The sequence below is a fragment of the Erinaceus europaeus genome, chromosome 10, assembly GCF_950295315.1.
Source record: "Erinaceus europaeus chromosome 10, mEriEur2.1, whole genome shotgun sequence".
NCBI lineage: Eukaryota > Metazoa > Chordata > Mammalia > Eulipotyphla > Erinaceidae > Erinaceus > Erinaceus europaeus.
Genome location: NC_080171.1, coordinates 93,168,644 through 93,194,862, shown reverse-complemented (window position 1 = coordinate 93,194,862; position 26,219 = coordinate 93,168,644). Strand labels below are relative to the sequence as shown.

Sequence of the window (26,219 nt, the reverse complement as noted above, 5' to 3'; positions counted from 1 at the left end):
ATCCTGATAGAACCAAAACAAAAACCAGCATCCAGTCTGCACAAAACATGAAAAGGGGCAGTGTGCGTGTGTGTGTGGGGGGGGGGGGTAGAGTGGCAGAGTAACAGTGTGTGAAGCAGTGTTTGCTTTCTCTCTGCCCCATGCAGGGAAAGCAGCACCGTGTGAGACAGAGAAGGAAGGGCACATACAGTTCAGTGGTCAGTTTAGCAGCTTCACTCTGTACAGAGCACCTACTACGAGCCAGGTCATGAGGCAGTTGCTTGGAGCTTGAGGGGAATAGACACTAATCCAGTTGAGGGTGTCAGAAAATTCTGTGGAACTCTGAATGCAAATGCCACTGAAGGGGGCTGGGTGGTGGCACACCGAGTTGAGTACACACATTACAGTATACAAGAACCCAAGTTCAAGTCCCCAGCACTCATCTGCAGGGGGAGGGGAAAAATTTCACAAGCAGTGAAGCAGGGCTATAGGTGACTCACTTTCTCTGTCTAGCTCCTCTTTCTCTCTCAGTTTCCCTCAGCCCTATCAAATTAAATGAAAAAGAAAACAAATAAACCTTTAGAAATGTCATCGAAGGAAGAGTTGTCTCATCTGAGGATAGAAGCTGGAGCGCCACTTCCCTGAGATAGTGTGGATATGGTCCCTCTTGGCCAAGCACTCACCCACAGTAGAGGGGATGGGCACTTGTTTGGGCAGCCAGCTCCAGGGCGTGGTGTCCACCTAGCTTCACCCTCAGTTAGCACAGGTGCTGGCAGAAGGTGCCAAAGGAGTACCAGAACCAGAGCCACTTCAAGCTAGAGAGACAGGAAATCCATTTGAGGTTCAGTGAGTCTCAGACATGCTATTTGCAAGTGAAGTCTTCCTCGCTTCCCCCTTCTGGCAGCCTTTCTGGAAGCTAGAATGTCACCTTGGACTTGATGCTTCCTCTGACACAAATGGTGACTAGTCTCATGTAGCAGTTTACAAACCTGAGGGCCTCTGGGCTCCAAGAATACAGTCCCAGGTTCTAGTGAGATGTACTGAAATTCCACAGTGACACTTGGCACCAGAACCCCCGGAGGCCTGGAAACCAGCAGACAGCAACAGGTTACATTCAGTTTTGTGGAAAACATGCCAATAAATTGAAAAACAGAGAAGGGAGACATGACTGTGGAGCATGCACATCTTCACAAGGAATCCACGTCCTACGGGTTCTCTGTAAAGTGTCCAGTATGGATGCGTATTTGTTCCTATTTGGCTGTTTCAACCTAATGCACTGAGGGGTGGGGGGTCCTGAAACTTCCTGCATAACAAGGAGGTAAAGCTGAAGAACAGCAGCAGCAGCTGTGATTTACAGAGTGTTGTTTGTCAGGTAAGCTCCTTAGAGATGTTATCTCATAATCCTACCAACATAGATGAAAAGGCTTTATAGTCTGTGACTATCAGGTTTCTGGGTTCCTCCCGGGGCTCCGAGATGGCCCCAGGACAGCTCCTCCTGCTCATTTCTCAGCCCTGCCTCTTCCTCAAGTTTAGGACGAACTCCCTTGATTTGTCTTTGGGCTTGATTTGATTTGGTGGGACTTCTCCCATCTTCTCTCTATTTGCTTTGCTTCTGCTCCCTAATTTCCTAATTTCTGCTCCCTCTCTGTCTAACCATCCCCAACTGAAGTGTATCCTAATTGCAATTACTAAAGCTGAAATTCTCAAGGTGCTGAAAAGTACAGAGAAATAAATCAGCAGGTGCCAGAATTTCTCCTGAGGGGGACTGAGCCCGGGGGAGGGATTACTGCAGTTTAATTTACACAACAGCTGTGCTTCTAAAAGAGTGTGTAAATCAGTCCAGGGTAATTGAAAGGCACCAGGAAAAAAAAAAGTTACTTAGGGCAGTCCTGTGGCGAGCTCTTTTGTAAGACAAATTTTCTTGATCCTTTGAGGTCCAGCTCTGAGGTCACCTTTTCCTTGACTCTCTCTGATCACTCCCCTTGCCCCCACCCCACCCCAACAAATACTAGATTAGTTACTCCTTTATCTAAGCCCTTGGGGACATCAGTCCTGTCTCCACCTAACACGTGATTCAACCTGCCTTGTGATATAAATAGTTCTTGACACACAAAAAAATACAAGGTGTGAAATTAAAGTTTGTTGAGTCAATGAAAGAAAGAACCAGTGAATTGGATTTTTAACTCCCTGAAGGAAAGAGATATATCTGAGTTAACTTTTTTTTTTTTTTTACATACCCCCAGTGTGATTCATTGATCAACAGAACTTGGATATGTGAATAACTAAAACTAAATTAGCCTCTCGGTTTATTCTTTGTATAATCCCCCCCCCTTTTTTTCCTCTTCTGCCTTCACCCTTCTTTTATTTCTTCTTCTTCTTCTTTTTTTTTTTTAATCAACAGAATCCCTCTCAGCTCTAGCTATAAATGGTGCTCAGGATTAAACCTGGGCCTTTTGTAATCAGTTGTGCTAACACCATACTATTTAAACAACCCTACCCTAAAACCTTTTTTTTAAAGAAGAGAAACCATTTTGAGGTTGTTAGAAATCTGTTCTCTATGGTTAAAGTAAGTCATATGTGTAAAGATGTCCATAGGGATAGCATAATGGTTATGCAAAAAAAAAAACTTTCATACCTAAGGATTGAATTCAGTACTCTGGGGGAAGAATGTGTGTGTGTGTGTGTGTGTGTGTGTGTGTGTGTGTGTGTGTGTATGAAAAAGCAAGAAGGAGTATAAATTTATCTCCTAAGATGTCCTTTTCCCTCTTACTTTCCAAGGGTAAAGAAATTTAGGTAAAAGAGTCCTTGGTCCTCTGTATGAGGTAGAGGTGCCCCTCCCTCTTGGAGAACAGTTCCTCCTATGAAAAGTGGGTTGCTCATGGTGCCGAGTAGCTTGCAACCTGTCATGCTTGGGGTATGAATGTGGCGGATGTCAGCTCAAGAACTATGTCTTATTTCATTTCATTCAGTTTTGTTTTGCTAGAGCAGACACAGATATTTCCAAGGGGAAACTTTGTTTTAACTAGGCATCCTTCCTCAGTCCTCCCGTGGAGATGGGGTAGACATCTATCCAGGTACAAGTCTATTATTGATCATTTCAACTTTAGAAAAGGCTCTCTGCCCTACCTTTGGTTTAGTTGACTATCCAAGAAAATAGAGTAAGTCTAAATGCACAAGACAGATTACCTGTCTCCTGGTAACTTAATTCCTGGTGACATTTTTAATAGTTTACTAGAAGAATATAGGATCTATCTGGTATAGAGCATTGATGGAGCCAAACTATCAGATGGCTTTCCTCTTGTCTACCATTTTTCCAACTGTCTCTTTTAACTGCTTTAGTGGGAGGCCTGATAAGAAGTATTAATGTTAAATTTATTATTATATGTCTGAAAAATGTAAGACAGTACTTGGCACATAGTTAAGTAGTATTTAAATGGTAGCTACTATGGTTATCAACACCATTAGTGTTATTATTGGGATGTTGTTGAGGACATCATGGCCAGTATGCTTCCCTGTTTCACTGCAGGGAAATTTCTCTCTCTCACCTCAGTTCTAAGAAAAACAGAAGTTCTCCTGAGCAACTGAAATGTCTTCTGTATTGCAGCAGCTTGCTATCAAAAGGACTCTTTTACTCTATTTCCCTCTTTTATCTATCAGAAAACTTGAAGTCCAATTTGTGACCATTCTACACCTGCCAGCTTTATCCTTATACGTTATTCATGTTCTTAATTTACCCCCCAAATAATTCATTCTGTCTATCTATCTATCTATCTATCTATCTATCTATCTATCACCTATCATCTCTTTAACTCATTTCATATCCATTAAAAACAAAGACACCAATGTGTTTCATTAAAAAAAATCTTAAAGAACATCAAAGCGATGAAACTCCTGAAGTTGCCTTCCATCTTTAAAGTGTTCTACTGCTGATTAAGAGGCATAGACTTGCCCCTCCTACTGACCTGTTCCTTGAATTCTCACTACCTCAGCTCCACTAGGACCTATCTTTGCCTCCATATTCAAAGGTCTTGGCCTGGGAAGTGTTCATAGACTAATAATTGTATAACTTGGGCTCACTTCATGTTTCTTTCCTTTCCTTTCCTCCCCTCCCCTCCCCTCCCCTCCCCTCCCCTCTCCTCTCCTCTCCTCTCCTCTCCTTTCCTTTCCTTTCCATTTCTTTCTTATTCCTTTCCTTTATTTTCTTTTGTCTCCAGGGTTATTGCTGGGACTCGGTGCCAACACTATGAATCCACTGCTCCTGGTGGACATTTTCCCCATTTTTATTGTATAGGACAGAGAGAGATTGAGAGAGGAGAGGGAAAAAGACACCTCCAGACCTGCTTCACCACTTGTGAAGTGACAACCCCCCTCACCCCCCCACCCCCCCACCCACCCCCCCCCCCGGTAGGGAGCCAGGGGCTGGAACCAGGATCCTTGTACGGGTCCTTGCTTTGTACTATGTGTGCTTATGTGGGGTGGGTGTGCCTCCACCTGGCCCCTCACTTCATGTTTCTTTTGGTTCAGAGATCACAGTCATGCATTTTGTGTTGTCTCAATAGTTAAAAATGCCTTCAGGGAATAAAGTGACAATTTTATAGTTGCTTAGGACAAAAGTGAGTTTGCTACTCCTCTTGGCATAGCCAAAAGTGGAAATGTGTTCTTGACTTTTAATGGCCCAGTATTATTCTATTATACTGGCATGACTTGATTTTAGTGAATTTTTAAGTGTGATTTATTTCCTACAGAGCAGCGAGGAATTTCAGATTTAGAGATTATATACATTCTGGCCAGTGACTCATGTTTGCCTCACCAGATGATGTGGAGTCTTTCTTTTTCTGTTGTGGTAAAATGTAAAGAACACAGTACTTAACTATTTTAATGATTTTAAAGTATATAGTTGAGTGCATGAGCTATATTCACAGAGTTGTACAACCACCAATTCTGATATATATTTTAAAAGTAGTCTATTAATGGAGGCTAAAATTGACTTTGAGCTCACAATAAGAATTATTTATCTGAATAAATGTTTGATTGAATCACCCTGTCACTGGAAATATATATAAAGTTTTTGGCTACAGGTAACTGAAAAACCAACTTCATTTGGCTTAAGCAATAAGAAAATGTATTAGCATCCATAAAAACATGCCAGGAGCCACAGTTGCTAAAGTGTTAGTGCAGTAGGTAGTTAACATGATTGGATACCTAGGCTCTTTCCATTCCTCTGTTCTTTCATCCTCACACATGACCCCCTCCTGGTCAAGGAATGGCTAGAGCAGGTTCCAAGGGGTAGCATCTGCAAGCAGGAAGAGGAACCATTTTCTCTGTTGTGTGTCTTTAAAGATCGAAGCTCCTTTTCTTCTTCCCACCCCCCACCCCAAGCTCCCTTTCTTAGACGTCCTCTTCCCCCAGTACATTTTCCCACCTATCACATTAGCCAGACCAGGATCACAATTCTAAACTTAAAACAGCATTGTCAAGGGATCCACCACAATTGACTTAGACCAATGAGAACCCATCCGGAAGGCTCAGGTCCACCTCCCAAGCAGTACGATGGTTGAGGAAGACTGTGGGTACCATACATAATCCAAGTAACTTGGAAGGGAAGAAATAATCTTGGATGGGTCATCAATCATGTCTGCAACAGTTTCTCAACCCAAAAATAAATCTGCCTAGGTTCCAAGTAGGAGACATTTACCTGGTGAGAAATTAGGCTTGTCTGAATAAAGTAATAAGAATCTTAACTGGAGATCAGGTTTCATAACAATTTTTCCAACTGTCTGACTGTCATCAGCTACAAATCAAACTCTAACATGGTTAGCCATCCTCAGCGCTCACAGGAGCTCATGATTCCTTCCAGCAGGATGTGAATATCTTCTAGTCTTATTTCCAACCATCTTTTAAGGCTCAGCTCAGAAAGCATTTCTTCTGAAAGCTTTCCCTGAATCTCAGAATAGAAATAAACTTTTCCTTTTTCTATATTCTGTTTCATTCTGTTCTGTGTTACTAATTTTTCTTTGTTTAAACATGATAAAAGTAGTAATATGTCTTTTTGGTAAATAATTAAAACAATATGTAAAGCATGTAAATTAAAAAGGCAGACATCCCTGTTTGGTCTTTCTCAACCCAGGTCCAATTTCCAGTGATAAAAAACTATAAGCAGTTTGCTTTTATTCACCCCCCTCCAATTATTTCTTTCTGATGGTAGGACTTCATACATGTGCAATATTACCACTCCTGGGCAAATTTTTTACTCAGATAGGCACAGAGACAGAGGAGGAGGCATTGCCAGGGCCATAGCATTCCCATGTGGTACGGAAGGTTGGCCCTGGGCTATGAATATAGCAAGAAACAGTCTCCCTGGTGAGTGAATTCTCCAGCCTCTCCCACCCCCAACATTTTATGCTGTATATAAGCCTCCAGGTAGAGTTGATTCTGTTTTTCATTGTAATTTTTATAAAAATGAAACCATAGTGTTGTACTTTACAAGTGTGTTGCATGTGTGTATGTGTTTCTGTGGTATTCTCTTTTTTATTTACTTTATTGTATTCACACCTTTCCCCATTTATAAGTCTAGGTATGCCCAGTATGACTTCTATGACTTAAGGGTTATTCCTGTTTAGGGCCTTGCCATACTTTTTATTAAAATTAATTAATTTATTATTGAATAGAGACAGAGAAATTGAGAGGAGAGGAAAAGATAGAGGGAAAGAGACAGAGAAACACCTGAAACACTGCTTCACCACTGGTAACGTTTTCCTGCTACAGTTAGGAACCAGGGGCTTTGAATATGGGTCCTTTGCACACTATAATGTGTGCACTTAATCAGGTGTGCTACTGCCTGGCCCCTTGCCATACGTTTTATAATCAATCCCTGTTGAAGGTAACAAATTATTTCCAGCTTGCTATATTTTGAATAGAGCTACCAGGAACGTGTGTGTGTGTGTGTGTGTGTGTGTGTGTGTGTGTGTGTATGTGTACCAACATTTTTGTGCAATGAATCCTTAGAAATGCAATTGCTCTGTCAAAGAATAGGTGACCTTAAACTGTGATAGCTACTTTCAAATTTTATAAGGATATTTTGGGGTAGGCTCTCAGGATATAAAAAGTAGTTGTTGGAGTTTCAGACTTTATAAACTAGTAACATTTAAATAATAAATTGTAGAGATAACATAAAGTAGCCAACATTTTTTCTATGAATGATGTTAAAAAATAATCAGATAGCAATTATTAGTTCAAACTATGTGAAGCTGACATTTTATATATCAAAATAGTCATATCTGCAATTCCATGTTAAACTTAGTACTATCAGCATGATTTCACAAAAGACTGGAAATACATGTACACACACACACACACACACACACACACACTCCTTTAATATATGCATCTTGCAGCTGGAACCTCTTTCTCTCTCCAGCCCTGTTTTTTTTCACATGCCACTCTTCATATGTACAAACCTTTAATTCCATTTCCAGAAATCACTGGTATAAAATCACTGACCTATGGCGTCCTCCCGCCACCACCTCTTATACCTATCGTTTCTGTGCCTAGGAGAGAGGTTTTGGTCACCTGGAGCGTAACAGTGGAAAGGGAATAGAAGTGGAACAGCATGTGTTCCTGCCCTGGGCCCCTTGTTCCTGTGTAGAAAAAGAGTGAGAGGCAGATGCTCGTGAAGCTGGCTGACAGGAAGATGGCTGAGTAGGCCAAGTGCAGAGCTAGGCAGATGAAGCCCCAGGTTTGATCCATGGCACAACAGAACACCTCTGGTGTCTGTCCCTATGTACTTTGCTATTTCTATATAAGAAGCTGAGGAATCTGGAAGAGAGGACACATATGAAACTTAATACAAGTGGGAACTTAAGGCCACACATTCTCCCCATGTCCCCAGGTTCTACCAATGATTCCTCCCTGCAGCCCTACACTTCCCCACCCTGTCCTCTCTCCATCTCCCCATAGAATTTAAGTCTATTCTAGGACTGAACACTAATATGAAGAGTGAGTCATCTGCCCCTGGTTGGGCCCCCCATTATAGCCTAACTCAAAAGCAAAGCTCTTCCAAGCAGCCTTGTAGCAGAGGGCACAGGCCCTCGGGGGTCTGCAGGAGGCACTGCATGGTAGGTAATACAGGCTGCACAAGGCATACTGAGTGTTCTCAGGAAGTGTTCAGGGGAACTCTTAGGGATGCCTGAGTCATCATCTGGATGCCATTTCAGTGACCAGGCAGGTTGAGAGCTACTAAGATAGTAAACATTTGGGTCTAATGGTTGGTTTGGAAGGCCTGAGGTAGACAAGTAAGTTCTTCATGCCAGAGGCTACATGTGCTTCATATGTAATTCCATGGCCCGACCCAACCCAGACCTTGTAGACCCAAAGTGCTCTACCATTTCCTTGTGCTGGGCTAGGCCCTGTTTCTAGGGTGGCAAACTTGTCCTGTATAGGACCTGAGAGGAAGTGTTTTAGGGTCTGCAGCCCATGCCATCCCTCATGCATCTACTTGATCTTTCCATTCTGCATGAAACCAGCCCCACACACTGCAGCAATGAATAAACATGACTGTTCCAAAAATAACCTTTATTTACAAAAACAGATGGTGAAGGGCCTAGGATGTAGCTCAGTGGTAAAGCACATACTTTGCATGTCCAACACCTTGTGGGTTTGATGCCTGGCACCACAAATGTTAATTGATTAGTTGAAATGACACAAAAACAGATGGCAAATTGCTTTTGACCCGAGGGCCATTGTTTATCAACTCCTATCCTGTAGGCCAGGGAATGGAACAAGAACAGACTGCCTCAGGATCAAATCATACTTCCCTTTGCTCTTTATACCACCTTAGAAAAGTATTTAACTTTTCTGGACCCTTCACTTTTCCATGAAGTAAAATGAAGATTTAAAAAAAAAATGCTACTTGCAGAACAGTAGTGAGAACCAGTTGAAGGGAGGAGTGGCAAGTTTCCAGCAACTCACTGACAAGCAGGTGCAGCCATGATTGAGAACCGCTTAGCTGAGCGGAGTGCGAGCCGTCATCCACCTGTCTCCCCCAGCCCTGTCCAGGGATTAGCATCAAAGAGCGGGAAGCAGCATGTTCAAGGGGTGACAGAATGAAATGCCTGGGACTTTGATTCCATCTCAACACAATTGTGAGGCAGAGATGGAATGTTCCCGGTCCCCCTTGCATGTAGCCTTCAGGTGTCAGTTCAGCAGTGCCCTGGTTTTATTACATCCATCATGAGCAGCTTAAGGCTTCCAAAAACACAGTCCTAGACAGATGTTGAGTCTGTCTGGGGATTAGACATATCCTTTTCCATTAAGCATAAATTAACTTAATCATCAGGTATGAAAGATAAGCAACATAAACAGCATTCCCTGAAGCTTTCATTAAAATTAAAATTCTATTTAAAATTTAGCTTGTATTTTTGAGGACTCGGACCCCTCCAAAGAGATAATATCAGCTGTAAATCCTTGCTTTGACAGAGTGGCAGAGATGAATGTGCTGGGGACAGTGATGTACTACATAATTTAACTTTGCCTCCTGGCCCTCTTTGCACCCATGGATGGATCTGCTAGTCTTAAAGAAATAATTAGTCTCAGTAAGAGCTAATCTCTGACTATTTTCAGAAGCAGTCAGGCCAAGCAAAAAAAAAAAAAAAATTAACCTCTCAGTCAAGATGACTAAGAGCAAAGTGTTTCAAGCCTTGTTGTGCAGAGCCGTGCTGTGGAAAGTGCTCTTAGGAGAAAACACACAGAGAGGGAGGTGTTGATGATAGCTACCCAGGAGACCTCTAAGCCAAGACCTCCTCTCTTCTGCTGGCCCAACCACTGTCTGTCTGGGGTGAAGCAGAATACAAGAAGAAGGAGACAGGGTTCAGGGCTACTGTGTTCCTTGTCCAGCTTTTTATAACAGACTGCCTGGAGGGGAGTCCTCAGGGTGTGGTAGATAGAACAAATCCTGGTTGTTTTCTTCTGACTGTAACCTGTAGCAAGTCTCATGATTTCTCCAAGCCTCCAATGCCTACTATATGGACTCTTTGCCAAGGAACTCATCACAGTCTAGATGCCTATTGGATGCTCAGTGTTATTTATTTTTATTTTATTTTATTTATTTATTATTATAGGATAGAGACAGAGAAATTGAGAGGGAAGGGGGATAGAGACAGAGAGACACCTGCAGCACTGCTTCACCACTTGTGAAGCTTTCCCCCTGAGGTTTGAACCCATGTCCTTGTGTACTGTAATGTGTGCGCTTAACCAAGTGTGCCACCACCTGGCCCCTCTCAGTGTTATTTATTATTTAAGGAATATTTGTCAGAACTAGAGTATAACTCACCAGGTAGAGTATATGCCCTTGCCGTAGTGCAGCCCAAGTTCAAGCCCCAGCACTTCACGGGAGTTGCTATGGCACTGGAGGAAGTTCTGGTGCTCTGGTTGCTGCACTTTCTCTCTCAATGAAAAAAGTCAACCGCAGAATGGTAAAAACAGTGTGACCACAGTTTTAGCTCTGCAAAAAAAATGAGAGAGAGATTATTGTCAAAAGTTCATTTTTGATCAATCAAAGGTTACCAGATAAGGAGGCGAAGGGCAAATCAGACAAAGGGATAAAAGTATAGTGGAGGATAGAGTTGAACTTTCCACAGGAAACTTTATATATATATCCATCCATCCATCCATGATGGTCACCAATGATTTATACCTGAAACTTATGAATCTTATAATGCAATGGTACACCAACAGAGAAAAGAGTGTATTTAATTTAAAGAAACATACCTAAAGAACAAGAAGGAGGAAGAGGAGGAGGAGGAGGAAGGGAAGAAGAAAAAGAAGAAGAGGAAGAAGAAAAGAAATACTTCTGGAATATCTGTTCTGTATCATAGTCTATACTAGAGCTGAGAAATAGTGACAGGTCCAAGAGGAGACTGAGACACATCAATGAGCCAATTATAATTTCAGGGTGGCAAATCCACTGTTAGTGAATTCATGAGCAAGGCATAGAGTTGCCACAAAGAAGGGAGGTGTGTTCTGGGGCAAGTGGCACCTGCTATATTTTTTATGAAAGAAACAGTCTGATGGCAAATAGCAGAGAATGGCATTCCAAGCAAAAGAAACAGCTCATGCAAAGGAGCTCAGAGAGGCATTTCATATTTGGAGGATTATAAACTGGGGGTGGGGGAGGGGAGATAACTCAGATAGGGAGGAATAAGAATCCTAATGGGGGAGACTAGCCAGTGAGGGTCTGGATTTGGAGTGTTCCAGATGATTCTTCAACATGGCTACAGAGACCTGGCAGGCACTATGGGGTACCAGCCCCCACTTCAGGGTGCATAAGACATTCAGAAGGCATCTCTTCCAAAAGGATATCCTACTGTTGACATTAGTGGAATGACAAACTTTTAAGAAAGCAAATAGTAGGGGTTGAAAATGCGCTGTGGGAGGAAGTCCAGGCAGCCTGAATCCCAGTGGTGCCTCTGCCTACCTGTCTGTGACCTCATGTGACCCAAGAAGTGGGAACAATGTGACTTATTCAGCCATGAGTCCAAGAGCAGGAGCCATCACAATTGGAGGAGTTGTACAGGTTTGTTGATTAAATGTTCAGATTGTCCACTATGTTCATCCCTCCTGCCACCTCCATAGTGACAGTGAGAACATATATCCAGAACAGGGCTAGTACACTTGGCAAAGTCTCCCCACGTGTGGTCATCATCATTATTGTGACACCAATTAGAACCTGTACCAATGCTGTAAAACATTTTCCTTGCCCATTAAAAAAGAAATCTATGATAACTACTACCTCTCTCATTTAACAAAAATCTAGCATATGCCCCCTAAGAAATGAACTAATGCAAGCCACATATTCAATTTTTCTTCTTAGTATTGCAAATTTGACTGACTAGTCAAAACAATAATTATATTTGAGACTACCAAGGTTATCCAAGTTCTTTCCACAGTAATCTGAAAATGCTTATTTACAAGGAAAAGATTGATATTGTACCTCCCTACAAAGCAAACATTATCTCATTAAAAAAGTTTCCCAATCATTTTTAACTCTCTTAACAGCTCAAAGCATCATTTCCCCCCTCTTTTACCCCTAAACTCCCTACCTTTTGTTTTTATAATAAATTTGTTTCAACAGAGTTCCTCTAGAGTGTTAAAATTGGTGTTGAGTTTTTAAGCTGTAATGATGAAGTTTTTCCAGACTGTTACACTCAGCTGATGAGAAAACTGCAAAGAAATGGAAAGTTTCTGAAGCACAGCACAAAATGCAGAAACAGTTTCTGTAGTAGCAGAATGTTAAAGAAGGATTAAGAGAAATAGATCTAACATCAAGCCAAGCTTCTCATAGCAGTTGACTTCCAAATAATAGCTAAATGATACCAACTATGCCTCAAATGAGAGTCTTAGAATATAAGACTGACCCACAGTCACATGCACACAGCAAATTGATTTACTTTTCCCTGAATCAATTTCTGGGCCTTTTTTTTTAAAAATTACTATTTCCTCTTATTAGGGAAGTGTTTCTTAAGATAGTTGTCTCATGGTATAGTTTCATACTTCCCCGAATATGTACCTCATCCACCATCAAAGTATAATCTCCCTCCCACTCTAGTTGGCTAGAAGGCTGCCCCTGTGCCCCACAGCTGCATGAAAAATGTCCCACCATGGGCTGGGGGACAAGCAAGGGGATCCTAGCCTGGGATCTATGATCCAGGGCCCGAGTGTAACTCTTTTTGAGCCCTACCACTCATTCCTATTTCTGAGGTTTGTTTTTTTTTAATATTTATTTTATTTATTTATTCCCTTTTGTTGCCCTTGTTGTTTTATTGTTGTAGTTATTATTATTGTTGTTGTCATTGTTGGATAGGACAGAGAGAAATGGAGAGAGGAGGGGAAGACAGAGAGGAGGAGAGAAAGATAGACACCTGCAGACCTGCTTCACTGCCTGTGAAGCGACTCCCCTGCAGGTGGGGAGCCGGGGTTCGAACCGGGATCCTTATGCCGGTCCTTGTGCTTTGCGCCACCTGCGCTTAACCCACTGCGCTACAGCCCGTCTCCCATTTCTGAGGTTTTTAAAGCTAACATCTCAAGACAGCAAGGCATGGGCAACTGAAGGTCAGGTTCTGGTTCTGTTTCATGCATGCTGTATTGCTAGGCCTCAGTTTTCTTGTTTATATGTTGAGATAATTCTGCCCTGCCTACCTCAGCACTGCTTTGAGGATGTAGTGAAGTAAGGGGTGAAACTGGAGTACTAAGTCCCTGGAAAGGAATGTCAAAGTGTTGTTAGCAGTCTTCTAGATCTTAGGACATGACATGCCCCTTCCCCTCTTCTTTACTCCCCCAGAACACCTGTAATTTGAAAACACCTAGATCTTGCCTCTGCAGAGCTGCTCTCAAATCGGCTTGTCATGGCAACTTTCCTAACTCTGTGCTGTGGAGGTTTGATGACCTAAGAAATAGGGTTGGTCAGTCGAGATAAGGCAATCCCAGCTCTACTTCTGCCCCTGCCCTCCATGAGACCTCATTTTCTTATGTCTATAGTTAGTATCTTACCCGTTTTCTGAAGTCCTTTCAATAGAAAACTCTAGAAATCCATGAACTCTTACAGTTGGACTCAAGGTGTCTTTGATTATGCAAGGAGACTGGGGGTAGCAGGAGCTCTTTGGAGAGAAGGAATCTTTGAATTTATTTTCTAAATCATATGTGTTTAATCTCAGCACCAAAGCCTTGCAGCTTTATTGGGATCCTGGCTTTTTAAACACATTCCAAACAAATTTCACTTTTTATTTGAACAATGATCTTGCAGACCAGCTTTGGGTTCTGGGGTGCACCGATACTCCTGAAGAAACTCTGTTCTTGTTCAGTTTGGGAGTTTTTCTATTTCCTCCGCTGGTTTCTGGCCCACGCCTGCCACTTTATGTACATGCAGATTTCAGGGCAGTGGTATCTCACTGTTTCTTTCAATCTGCTCACTGTACAGTGCTGTGCAATGGTCTAGCAGCTGATCAGCACCAAGTATGCTAGAAGTACGGGTAAAGTAGAGGGCAAAGATGTGGAGTGAGGCCCTCCTCTTATTTATAGATATAAACTTCAATGTGTGAACTCTGAGATGTTGCTTTTGACTCCTCAGCCTTAGTAGGGCTCTAACTTCATGAAGGTTTAGGAGACAGGTGGTTTAGGAGACAGGGGATACATTTCTCTGCTACCTTCTGCTCTCAGGGTGATTATCTGCATTATTCCATACCATCTCAGTCTCTTCTCTTTCACCATCCTTAACACATGCCTAGCACTTCACCCACATGAGTTCCAGAACTGTATTGTTGCCTCTGACACTCCATTGTGTCTACACATACAATTTTCTTCATATAGAATGTAGGCACTCCTCTCTTCTTACCTGTCACCTCCAAGAATCTACTTAAGTCTTTGACCTCACAGTTACCTAGTGGAAGTCTTGAGTCCCTGCCCTGAACTAAGGTAATATGAGAATCCTATTGCCCTTGTACTCATTATCCACTAGACCATCTGTCACACTGAGTGATAGTGCCACTGCCATGTGTAAAGTCCTTCATGACTAGGGCTACTTTGTTCATCTTCATCCTTCACCCAGTACAATGCCTGGAATATATAATCAGTTAAGGTCAGAAAGATGAACAGGGAAATGAATGAATGAAGTTGACTAGTTGTTATGGACTTGTATGCCATGTCTGAAATTTGTATATTGAAATCCCAGCTTATAGTCATTAAAAACATTACTTTATATAGAAATAGAATCTTTACAGAAGTAATCAAGGTGAAACAGGGTCATTAGGATAGGCAATTATTCAACTTGACTGGTGTTGTTGAAAGGAGAGGAGATCTGGTCATGGGTGTTCATAGAGAGAAGACCATGTAAAGACAGTCATCTACAAGCCAAAGAAGGAGACTGGAACCCATCTGTACATCAGGTCTTCATAACAGGTGTTTTCACTAATTGAAGAAACTTGCAACTGGACAAAAAAATGTGGACATTAATGGACAAACAACTGTTGAAATGAAAAGTGGTTTTACTGTTAACTTCAATATTTTGTGACTCATCAGTGCCAAACAGTCAAGGTAGGAGATGAATCTCTTCTCTTCATTCTTGAAACACCAGTATGGCAGAAGATTTCACAAGAACTAGTTACTCTGTTTGCTAAGTTGGGAGGGTGGGATGGGACACAGTTTCTGTCCAGGAGATCTGAAAGCCCAGAGGAATGTCATTATGATGGCTGGATTGGTACTGTTCCTAGGTAATTAGCCTCTCTTTGCCTCATGCCCTTTAGAAGAAACAGAAAATCTAATAGCAGATTCTTGTTCCCTGTGTGCTCATTTAGTATTGATAGAGGAGAAAACCAAAGTTATTGGAAGGGTGGGGGGTGCTCCTTTTATGTTAAGGATAGGATGAAACCAGGGCTAGAATTCCAGTCACCTGATGCCTGACTTTGGCTCATTCTTCTGTCCACAACATGGCAACTTCTCCTTTCTCTTAAGCAGTTCATGTGCACAATGTGTGGGGTACTAGGTACTCCTGTCTATCCTGCATGAATAACTTTCTTCTCCCATTTTTATTTACTCTTCTCTGAGAGTTAGGTATCATTAACTATATTTCACAGATGAGAATACTGATCCTCAAAAAGTGCATTGACTTATCAAAAGCATCAATGAATAACCAACATAACAGGAATTATATTCCTTACAGTCTTATTCTTAATGTTTGCACCACTCCAAGCCTTTTCTTCCTAAATCTTCATCTCTGGGCCATAAGTACCCTCCTCTCCCCATGATATGTTTTTAAATACCACTTGGGTTAGAAGTGATACATATTGTTTTTGTGGCAAAAAAACATGTGTGAGAGTCTCTAGAGAAATGTGTAGTAAGATTTAGCAGGTTTCAAAAACCTTATCCTTGAAAGGTTGCTATAAGTGGAAAACATGAATCAATGGTCTAAATATGACAGAGGATAATATCTGGTGATGGCTTGAAAAAAAATCTTTAATGATCCATGGATAATTAACTAAAAGTGGTGGCCTCTAATAGAAGATTGATCCTATTCTAGTTTTGCATTTGTATTTTCCTTTGGCCATTAGGCAAGTTTGTGGTAGTATCACTGGAACTGCTCTTTGTTGTTAATTTCTTTCATTTCTGGAAAGGCAAAAAAAGCTCTTGTTTCCTCTCTGAATCCTATCACCCAGCATAACCTGCTCTCTGGAAGACACTCCTTAAATACTAGTGAATAAATGAATGGCTTCCTCTTTCATTTTGGAACCACTGACATTTAAGAAGTCCTACTTGCTTCTTCTGAGCATTGTTCTGTGTATAGCCTCCTGGCTGGCACTGGACCTCTTTCCTGTTTCCCATTTGGACTCATTCTATCTACTAGATTCTTAGGAAAGCATAATTCATGTGCTTACTGGCTAATGGAAAATCAATCCTCATCCTGTTGATGCATGCCTATTGTGTTGATCTTGATGCTTTTTCTTGGAAACTATACTAGATTCTGCCTTTGTGGGTGACTTAAACAAATAACTCAAGTATGGTGAAGACCAAAGTAAGTGTTAAATGAGGCACTGGCATTGAGGGATGGGAGGAAGAGTGATTAATTCTGCCTGGAGGAATCAAGGGAGGGTTCACAGAGAAGACAGATATTTAAAAATATATATTACATAAATTGACCCTGAGCATCTGACATCTCAGGTTCACATTCTTGCACAAGAAACCCAAAAATTAGCATTCAGTCATTCTAATCTGGCTGTTTAGAATGCTGACTCAGATGCAGATCCATTGCTCTAAGAAGAAAAGTCAAAAAAATAATTAGAGATACAAATCTCAATGACTATTTTCCATTATTGGGAAAGTGACTATGGGTCACTTGAAAATACTGCTTAATCTCCCTCTAGTTTCACATATTCCCAAGTAAAATACTTTCAAGCCCTATATTTTGTGTTGAAATTATCTTTTAAAAAGTAACACCTTTACTATTATGATCTGAATACTTAATTTTACAGCAAACAAAAGATTATCAATATTTTTAAAACTTTGAATTCATGACTGAATCTATTCTCTAGTAACTTGTATGGTCATAGATTAAAGCCAGATTATGTCTCAAGGATCTCAAAAGTATTAATAATTGTTGACTTAGAAAGTTCATTGCAGACAAAATCCAAGATTATGAGGAAGATTTATTATGTGAATATGTTCATTCAAGTGGTTAAAATCTAAATATCTATTAGCTTGAGAAAGAATCATTCAGACATTAAATATAGCTATAAATAATTTTGATGACATGGTAGATATTTATAATAAAATTAGAAATGTAAAAGCAGATTGTAAAAGTTTATACATAATGTGATTTCAGTTATGTGAAAAAATAACTTTTAAAAGGGTCAGGAGGGAATTTATGGAAATATTAGTTGAAAAGTGATAATTTATTTTTTTTAAGATTTATTTGTGAAAAGAGAGAAGGACAGAAGCAGAGAACCAGGTCATTAGTCTGGGAAATACTGGGGGTTGAACTTGGCACCTCATGCTTGAGAGGTCAGTGTTTTATCCATTGTACTACCTCCTGAGCCACAAAAAGTGATCACTTCTTGATAGTGAGTTTATGCCTGACAGTTTTGTTCTCTTGTGTATATATTTCTGTGTTATTGTGTCTTCTATAAAGACATCCAATACTAAAACATGAAATATTAGAGAGCATTCTCACAACTTGGACCTCTGGCGAGGAACGTACGGTACACATCTCTGCCCATGCTAAGGTTTCCTCTAACACAATACAAAAAGTGAGCAGACTTTTCAAAGCAAAAGAGCATGGGCTACCAAACCAGGATTTATTTGGGTCCATAGCAGTGGGCAGGAGGAGTATGGAAGACCGGGGCACCAGATATCACTGGAAACCAGGCTAAGTGACTTCTTTTTTTCATTATCTCATTTTCAGCTGGAACCCAATAGCATACAGGAGTGTGGAGATTAGAGCCTGGTGTCTTGGTAGATGAAGCAAGTGGGCAGAGGGTAGTGATAAGGCTGTCCCATGGGGGAATTTTTGTGGTGTCAAAACCCCATAGGGACAGCGGTAGGTTGGTGACTCCCAAGGTTCCCCTGAGACATGAGGACTCCAGGTTTACAGCAGAAAGGACCTAACCAGGGCTAAGGCTACTGAGGCTCTACTTAAATAGTACAAGCCTGGTGCAAGGCATGGGTAGCACTGAATCTTTTGTTAGTGTGTGGGGACTCTGGGAATCTAGCAGCTGGAGCTGTCTGGTGTACCAAAGCTCCAAGAGAAAATACTATTTCCAAGGAGAACTCTGTTGGAAATGTGGGGATTCAAGCAATTCACATTTCATTTGTAGACTGAGTGTGTTAGGCTGTTAGCCCACATATTTAACCCAAACAGTATTTGGTATCCCTGAGCTGTGCAGGAAAAAACTGCAGATCCCTAGCTGTAAAATGACAAAATAAGTATCATTCCATTCCATGTACACATCACAGTATTTTTATGTGCTTTTATGTAATCCTATGAATTGCACTATTATGTTTGTCTTAATGAGATTTTTGAAGTGTAGACATGTCCAGATCAGTGGGCTTGGTGACTGCCCTGTGCCAGCCACAGCTTATATCTAGGGTGTATGTGTATCTTTAAAATAATTTTACTTTTTACTTTTAATTTAATGTAATTTCTTTTAGTGATATACTGAAGGAGAGAGAGGGAGAGAGGAGCACTGCTTAGCTCTGGCTTATGGTGGTGCTAAGAGCTGAACTTGGGACTTCAGAGCCTCAGGCATGAAAGACATTTGTATATTTTGCTTTCTCCCCAGCTCTTGAGTATTTTTAAAAAAGCTTTTAGAGAGACAGCAAAACAACACTCCGTCATTCGTGGAGTTGCACTTATCTTGTGTTTGTTGCTCTCATGCATTACTGGGACCAACCCAGAGCCTGACTCAGGTAAGGACATGCTATCACTGAGCCACCTCCAGAGCCCCCAGCACAAGCGCATTAAGGCATTTTATTAGAATAATGTGTATTAACAGCACATGTATGTATAGCTTCATCTTATAGGTATATACTTATATAAAGCATCCTGCAAAGTAGATATTATCCCCACCTCAAGAATGGGCAAAAAGAGTGTCAGGAGAATTAAAGTGACTTTGCCCAAAGTCACATAGCATTCAGATGACAATGTTAGGATTGGAGCCCCACTCAGATGTCTCTCTGTTTGTTGAAGAGCAGAGGAGGGACTTTCTCCTTCTGCAATGTGGGTTCTGTGCAGTAATTCTTGCTGAAGTGGAGATATACACAGATTTTTATGAATACTGCTGTTACCATAAATGAATGGTGTGAGTCAGTCCTTCTGGGTATCATTTTTAAAAGAGAGCCTGGATGTTTAGACACAAGGGAGACCATGGGAGAGGAAGGAGAGAGCACAGAGGAGATTAGCTCCTAAAGTTTCAGGTGAAGCAACAGGGCTGAGATACAGTATCTGAGGTTTTGGAACTGACCTCTCACACGTGTCGAGTGAAGTAAGGTTACCTAGATGCTGCTGGCTGGTCAATAGCCTGGAGCTAGACACATGGGTCTGAAGCTCTCTATCACAAGCAATGGGGAGGGGCCATGTGGCAGGCATGCTAGGAAGTTCCTCTATATCTGAACTCCTAATGGAAGGTGGGAATCATCCAACATCAAATTCAAGGCACTATGTGTCCCTGATAGGATCCAGAAGGCAGATTTCTATTCTTTCTCTTTTCTTCCTTTCTCTCTCTCTCTCTCCTTCTCCCTCTCTCTCTCTTTTTATATTTTTATTAGTGACTTAATAGTAATTTATAAGATTGTAAGATAACAGGAGTACACCACTCCCAACACCATAGTTCTGGGCCCCCCTACTCAGCCCCTATAATTACCACGGTAGTTCTCCCAAGGTCTTAAATATGAGTTTAGTGTGTGTGTGTGTGTGTGTGTGTGTGTGTGTGTGTGTGTGTGTGTATTCATATGTTTCAGTTCTCTATAATCCATATCAGAAGGCATATTTTGACAACTCCTGGCTGTCCAGTTAGCAACAACTAAACCTTCTGATGGTAGAACACACATGCGTGTGTGCACTTATGGTATTCCTGGCTTTCCACAGCTTGGCAGATTTGACCAGAGCATGGTTTCTGGGTACTCTGCAGCTGCTCTTCAGAAATTACTTGTATTTGTCTCATGTCAGACAGCTTATTTTTAAAAAAGGAGTTCATTATGTTTTTCACTTTCAGCTTTCCCGATATCTGTATGGACAGAAAACAGAGGTTCCCTGAAGTTTCTGACAGAATGTCTTCATCGAAGCTTCAGCTTTCAAAGCTCTCCATAGTCAGGTACTGGGCAGTTGAGTCAGCATCTCCTACAAGGACAGTGACTCTTCTCAGTAGGGTGTGGCCCAGCAGGTTCGGGCAGGGGGACTGGATGACAGGAGCAGAGATGTGTTAAAACCATCCTTGGCTGTCCCTTCAGGGCTAAGAAACAACCTGGCAAAGGGGTGACAGGGAGACTTGCATGGAATCCCTGTCTGGCCACTTATTGACTATGTGATTTTGGACAAATTTCTTTCCATTCATCACCTACAAAATAGAGACCATGGTACCCAGCTCATAATATTGTTATGAGAGCTAGAAGTAACTGTATAAAACGTCACAACTATGTTAATTCTCACCTATCTCATGCTTACATGTATAATATGGGGGAGGGAGAGGAAGAAAAAGAGATAGGAAGATTATAAAATCAGAGGAGAAATTCTGGAAAGAAAACACCAATGTTTTAGCAGTGTTTATATCTGGGTAATAAGACAAACTGGGAGACTATATTTTTTTGTTTTGTTTTTTAATATTTTAAAATATTTCTTTCATGAGCATGTATTGACTTTGTAATTAGGAAAATAGAAAATAAGAAGCATAAAATAGGAGAAAATGAGAAATAATGTGCATTAAGTACCAGGCTTAAGTTGGCATTCCATAAATGGTAGCTATTTTCACTAATTAGTCATTATGCTTAATAATAATAATTAAGAGTAATGATTTCCTCGGGGACCAGAGGTTGTGAATTAGTCTGTTGGTGGTGGCTGATGACTCACAGCTCCCTTCCCAGTGAGAGGGAGCTCTGGGTTCACTTCCAACCGGAGACACTCTCTCTCACCTCTCTGCTTCCCTGCCAACACCCAGGCCCTCTATGGTTCCCACGGGGCCTCCCTGCATTCAGAGCACCCAGAGGCAGAGTGGCTGTCCCGCTGGCACAGGGAAGCCCACTTTCAGGAAAGCACAGGGATTCTCCATGGAGGGGGCTTGACAAAGGACAGTGAGTGGCCATGGCTGTGGCAGGACATGATCACCCCTCGGAAGATGGCAGCTCATTTGCCTAGGACCACTGTAAGCATGAAAGAATTGAAAATCTCATCTGGGACCGGGCAGTAGCGTAGCAGGTTAAGCTCACATGGTGCAAAGAGCAAGGATCAGCAGAAGGATCCTGGTTTGAGCCCCTGGCTCCCCACCTGCAGGGAGGTCACTTCACTGGTGGTGAAGCAGGTCTACAGTTGTCTCTTTCTCTCCCCCTCTTTGTCTCCCTTCCTCTCCCAATTTCTCTCTGTCCTGTCCAGCAACAACAACAGCAGTGACTACACTAATAACATCAACAATAATAATGACAACAACAAGGGCAACAAAATGGGAAAAAATGGCCTCCAGGAGTAGTGGATGCCTGGTGCAGGCACCAAGCCCCAGCAATAACCCTGGAGGCAAAACAAAAGAAAAAAGAAAGAAAGAAAGAAAGAAAATCACATCTATTTCTTCTGCTGGAATAATAGCAAAAGAGTTTCTCACCATCCAGAGCTTGACTGCTAGTTGGGTACTAAGGAAAGTTAAAAGCCTATCCTTTTGTGTTGTTATTGGTACAATGATGCTTAAGTTCAGGACTTAGTCCAATTGACAATTAGATTCCTTAGTGGCCAATAGGTTCTGTCAAGAGAGAATTAAAATTTTGCATGAAGGAAAGAGAAACTGCTCATTCCCACTAATCTCTAACTAGCTGTGTGATCATGAGCCAGTCAGTCAAACTCTCTGAACTTGTGTCCACATGTTTACAATGAGAGATCAGCTCATTGTCGGTCTCAGAGGCTCTCAGACATTCTTGGTTCGATGACATGCTGATTATAAATGCAGTCAGCTAGGAGAAGAAAGTGGACTTGGAGGTTTTTTTGTTTGTTTGTTATTTTTCTGCTTAGCAGGCAAGTGGCCAAAATATGATGGGTAAGACAGGGAAGGACAGGAATTCTCTCTGGGGTTGACACTTATCAACATGGCCCCCCTAGGTGACAAATGATGGCAAGACTTTGGCTGCCAGCTTCAAGAACAGTGAAAACAGCAGCTCTGCCTGAAGTGTTTACCATCCTCCTGTGGCTTCAGTGATGAGATCAGCTTGGGAGCTGTGCGGTGCCTGCCCTGAGCCGTGCTGCACACAGTGTGCCTCACCTCTGCACCTCAGGCAGCCCTGCAGAAGCAGCACTGTCACTGTGTCACAGATGTAGCAGCTGAGACTAGAGAGGCTGGCCCATTCTTTGCACAAGACACTCCCTGTGTCTCTACAAGATTCTCCATGCATGACAGGAGTGAGGAAGGGTGTCCTGCCTAAGTGAGGTGGGCAGTTTAGAAACAGCCCCAGGCCAGTAAATGGACACTTACAGTACAGCGTGCAAAGGGTTTCAGAAGAGGAAGCACAGTGCATCCTGAAGACCAGTGAAGGCACCACCTACGGGAGCAGAAGGGTGGGATGACATGGAGAGTGACACTCCAGGTAGAGGCAGCAGCTTTGGCACAGGCCCAGGGCTGGTGGCAGTGGAGGGACTTGGTGAGCATGAAGTTTCCCATGGCAGAGTGGTGTGACATAGGACTAAGTGAGAGACCCAGCGTGGGAAGAAAGGATGTGACCTGGCTATGTCTAGACTCTATCCTGAGTCTGAGAGGAACAATCATTCATGCATTCACACAGTCAGCCAGTACTCAGTGAGTGCCTACTGTGTGCCAGGGATGGGGAGTCTGTGCTAAACCAAGCTGTCGGCCACCTGCCTGTGTGGAATGGACGTTCTTTGTTGTGGGCAGGGGCAGGTGAGAGCGGGAGATGGTAATAATAATAGTAAGTGAGGGAAACCTCGGCTGTGTTAAGTGGTAGTAAGTGATGTGATGTGGAAACAAGGAAGGGGTGAGGGCATGCTGGTTTTGACTGGGTTGCAGCTATAAGCAGGATGGTGAAGAGACCACTCCGAGGAGGGCACATTTCCATAAGCACTTAAGGAAGTGAGGAGGTGAATAAGGGGCCAGTTTTGGACCTCATAGCAGCACCATCAGATCTGCCTTTTACCTAGATTGAGTGGTTGAAAGGGGGAACTAAAAACAGGAAAGAAGACTGAGAGGCTGCTGAAATCCAGGACAGATTTTGTATAACAATTTGGATTTCGGGGAGCAGCTGAGGGGCCCAAGACATGGCTAAACAGGAGCCACAAAAGGGCAGAATGAGGCTACTCACTTCTGGATAGGGGCTGAGCTAGTCTCTTCTCTGACTCCTTCCCCCAGCACTAGGTGTGTGGTAAATCCCTTCTGTAAGTCAGGGGACAAAGCTGGAGTTTGGTTTAGGGGCAGAGTTGATCAACTTAGAGACCACTAACACTGCTGGGAATGTTAGTCAGCAGGCAGTGATTTAAGCATTCTCTCACTCATTTTCTCACTCATAAAATTACAATAATAATAATAATAATAACAAGCCAGGCATGGTGCACCCAGTTGAGTGTACTTGTTACCATATACATGGACTGGGATCCAAGTCCCTGGTCTCCAGCTGCAGAGGGAAAGCTTCATGAGTAGTGAAGCAGTGATGCAGGTATTCTCTTTCTCTCTATCACCTTCTCCTATCTCAGTTTCTCTCTGTTCTGTCAAATAAAAGAAAAATACTAAATAATGCCAAGAGTAGTAGGTTCATCTTGCAAGCACCTAGGACCACCATGAACCCTGGGGCAATTAAAAAATCTTTAAAAAAAAAGTCATTTAGGGAGTCAGGCAGGTAAAGCGCACATGGCACAAAGCGCAAGGACCGGTGTAAGAATCCCAGTTCGAGCCCCCGGCTCCCCACCTGCAGAGGAGTCACTTCACAGGCAGTGAAGCAGGTCTGCAGGTGTCTATCTTTCTCTCCCCCTTCTGTCTCCCCCTCCTCTCTCCATTTCTCTCTGTCCTATCCAACAACAATGACAACAATAACAACAATTAAACAAGGGCAACAAAAGGAAATAAATAAATAAATAAATAATTTTTAAAAAGTCATTTGGAGCAAAGTAGCTAGAGAGAGCAGAGAATAGGTGAGGCAGAGTCTCCAGTGTTTTAGATGGAGAGCCTTGTGCTCAAGATGAACTTCCATATATATAATTTTAATTAATTAATTTATTTATTTATCTGGGAGAGAAATCAGGAGGGTGGGGAGATAAAGAGGGAGAGGAACAGAGAAACACCTGAAGCCCTGCTTCATCACCTGTGAAGCTTTCCTCCTGGAAGTGGGGGCCGGGGGCTTGAACACAGGTCCTTGTGCATGGTAGCATGTGCAGTTAAGCTGGTGTACCACTACCTGGCCCCCGTATATAATTTGCTCATCCACTAGGCCCTGCTCCAAGTCACTCCTTTTATCTTAAGAAGATGAGACAGCACATCAAGATTGTCCCTCACATACGAATACATAGTATGAAGAACCTGGTTATACTTTCTACTCCTATCTGCAAATGAATATGCCCAGGAAGACGTTAGAGACTTTAACTACACTAATGAACTTTACTTATAGAACAAGTTTGACTCTGGTGACTAGCCTTCACAGCTGAGACAAAACTACTTGGAAAACACAAAAAGATGTTTTATCACAGCATGTCCTTATGCCTGTGATATTCAACCCCTGTGAATGTCAGTGAATAATTGCAAATTCCACTCCTAGCAAGTATTAATTATAAGGGACTTATGTCTGCAATGGCACTGTCTTCTAAGTCATTTCCCTTCATCTTGCTGCTGTTTTCTACATTTGATGCAGTGACTTACTTTTTTGAAAGGCATCACATAGTCACAATAACATTTAAGCATGGGACTTATATAGTCCATACTTTTAATAAGCATATCAAATAAGAACAACAACAAGAAGTCATCTGTGCCCACGTATAACTAAATTCATAGCAACATTGCTAATGTAGTTACAAGGTGGAAGGAACCCAACTGGCCACTGGTGGATGGATGGATAAACACAATATGATGTCCCCACCTGGTGGAATATTGTTTGGCCTTTCAAAGGAAGGGAATGCTGACACAAGCTGCAACATGTATAAACTCTGAGGACTTCGTGCTAAGTGAAACCGGTCATAAAATGAGATATGCTCTACTCCACCTATGAGCTACTTAGAGTTATCAAGTTCATATAAAATAGCAGAGTGGTTGTCAGGGGATGGGGATAGTGTGGGGGGAAGAGTTAGTGTTTACTAGGTAAGGAATTCAAGTTGGGGAAAATGGGAACCTGGAGATGAATGGTGATGATGGTTGCACAACAATGTGGTATACTTAAATCACTCTGAACTGTATCCTTAAAAGTGATTAGACTAGTGGACTTTTATGTATATTTTTATTAAAATATAATATTTTAAATTTAAGTAGTTTGTCCAACGTCATATAAGTGGCAAGCTGAATTCAAGGGTCTTCTTGATTCTTATTCTGAACATGTTCCCTCTCTCTCCTTCTCAATCTCTCTCTCTTTCATTCACTGCTTCCTGATTTCTGGACTGTCTTGGATTATCTGGCAAGGTCATTCACATCTTTGCTTCTGTTTTTCCTCACCTATTAGGTGGAGATAACAATTTGTGGGGTTGTGGTGATATGTCCATACACATCACACGTGCTGGTGCAGAGTTAACACATTGCATATTAGCTGTCATTTTATAATTCTGACAGATGCACTGACTTTGGTAAAGTAGTACAGCCCTTCACTAGACTCCATCTCAAGTTCATTGGCTGTGTAACCTTTGGCAAATCATTTTACCTACCTGAACCTTAGTTTCCTTGAAATAGGGTGGGGGGAATAAGGATATGAATCCCTCTTGTGTTCAAGGTACTCACTGTGCTGCTGGGTGGCATAATCCCCTCCCCAATAAATAGTTACTGGCACTGTGTGCTCATAAGATGACAACAGTACGCAAGGAAAAATGAACA

At 42.0% G+C, this 26,219-nt stretch overlaps 1 protein-coding gene across 5 annotated transcripts in view; it reads left to right on the top strand.

Annotated features, from left to right (window-relative positions):
* TTLL11 (tubulin tyrosine ligase like 11) overlaps positions 1 to 26,219 on the top strand; it is a 357,854-nt gene that overhangs the window by 236,311 nt on the left and 95,324 nt on the right. For 4 of the 5 annotated variants that reach the window (XM_060200097.1, XM_060200100.1, XM_060200099.1 and 1 more), the window contains one exon: positions 20,229 to 20,327. The exons of the other annotated variant lie outside the window; for it this stretch is intronic. In XM_060200097.1, coding sequence (XP_060056080.1) covers positions 20,229 to 20,327 — 99 coding nt within the window. The remainder of the gene's footprint in view (positions 1 to 20,228; positions 20,328 to 26,219) is intronic. 5 annotated transcript variants of the gene reach the window in all.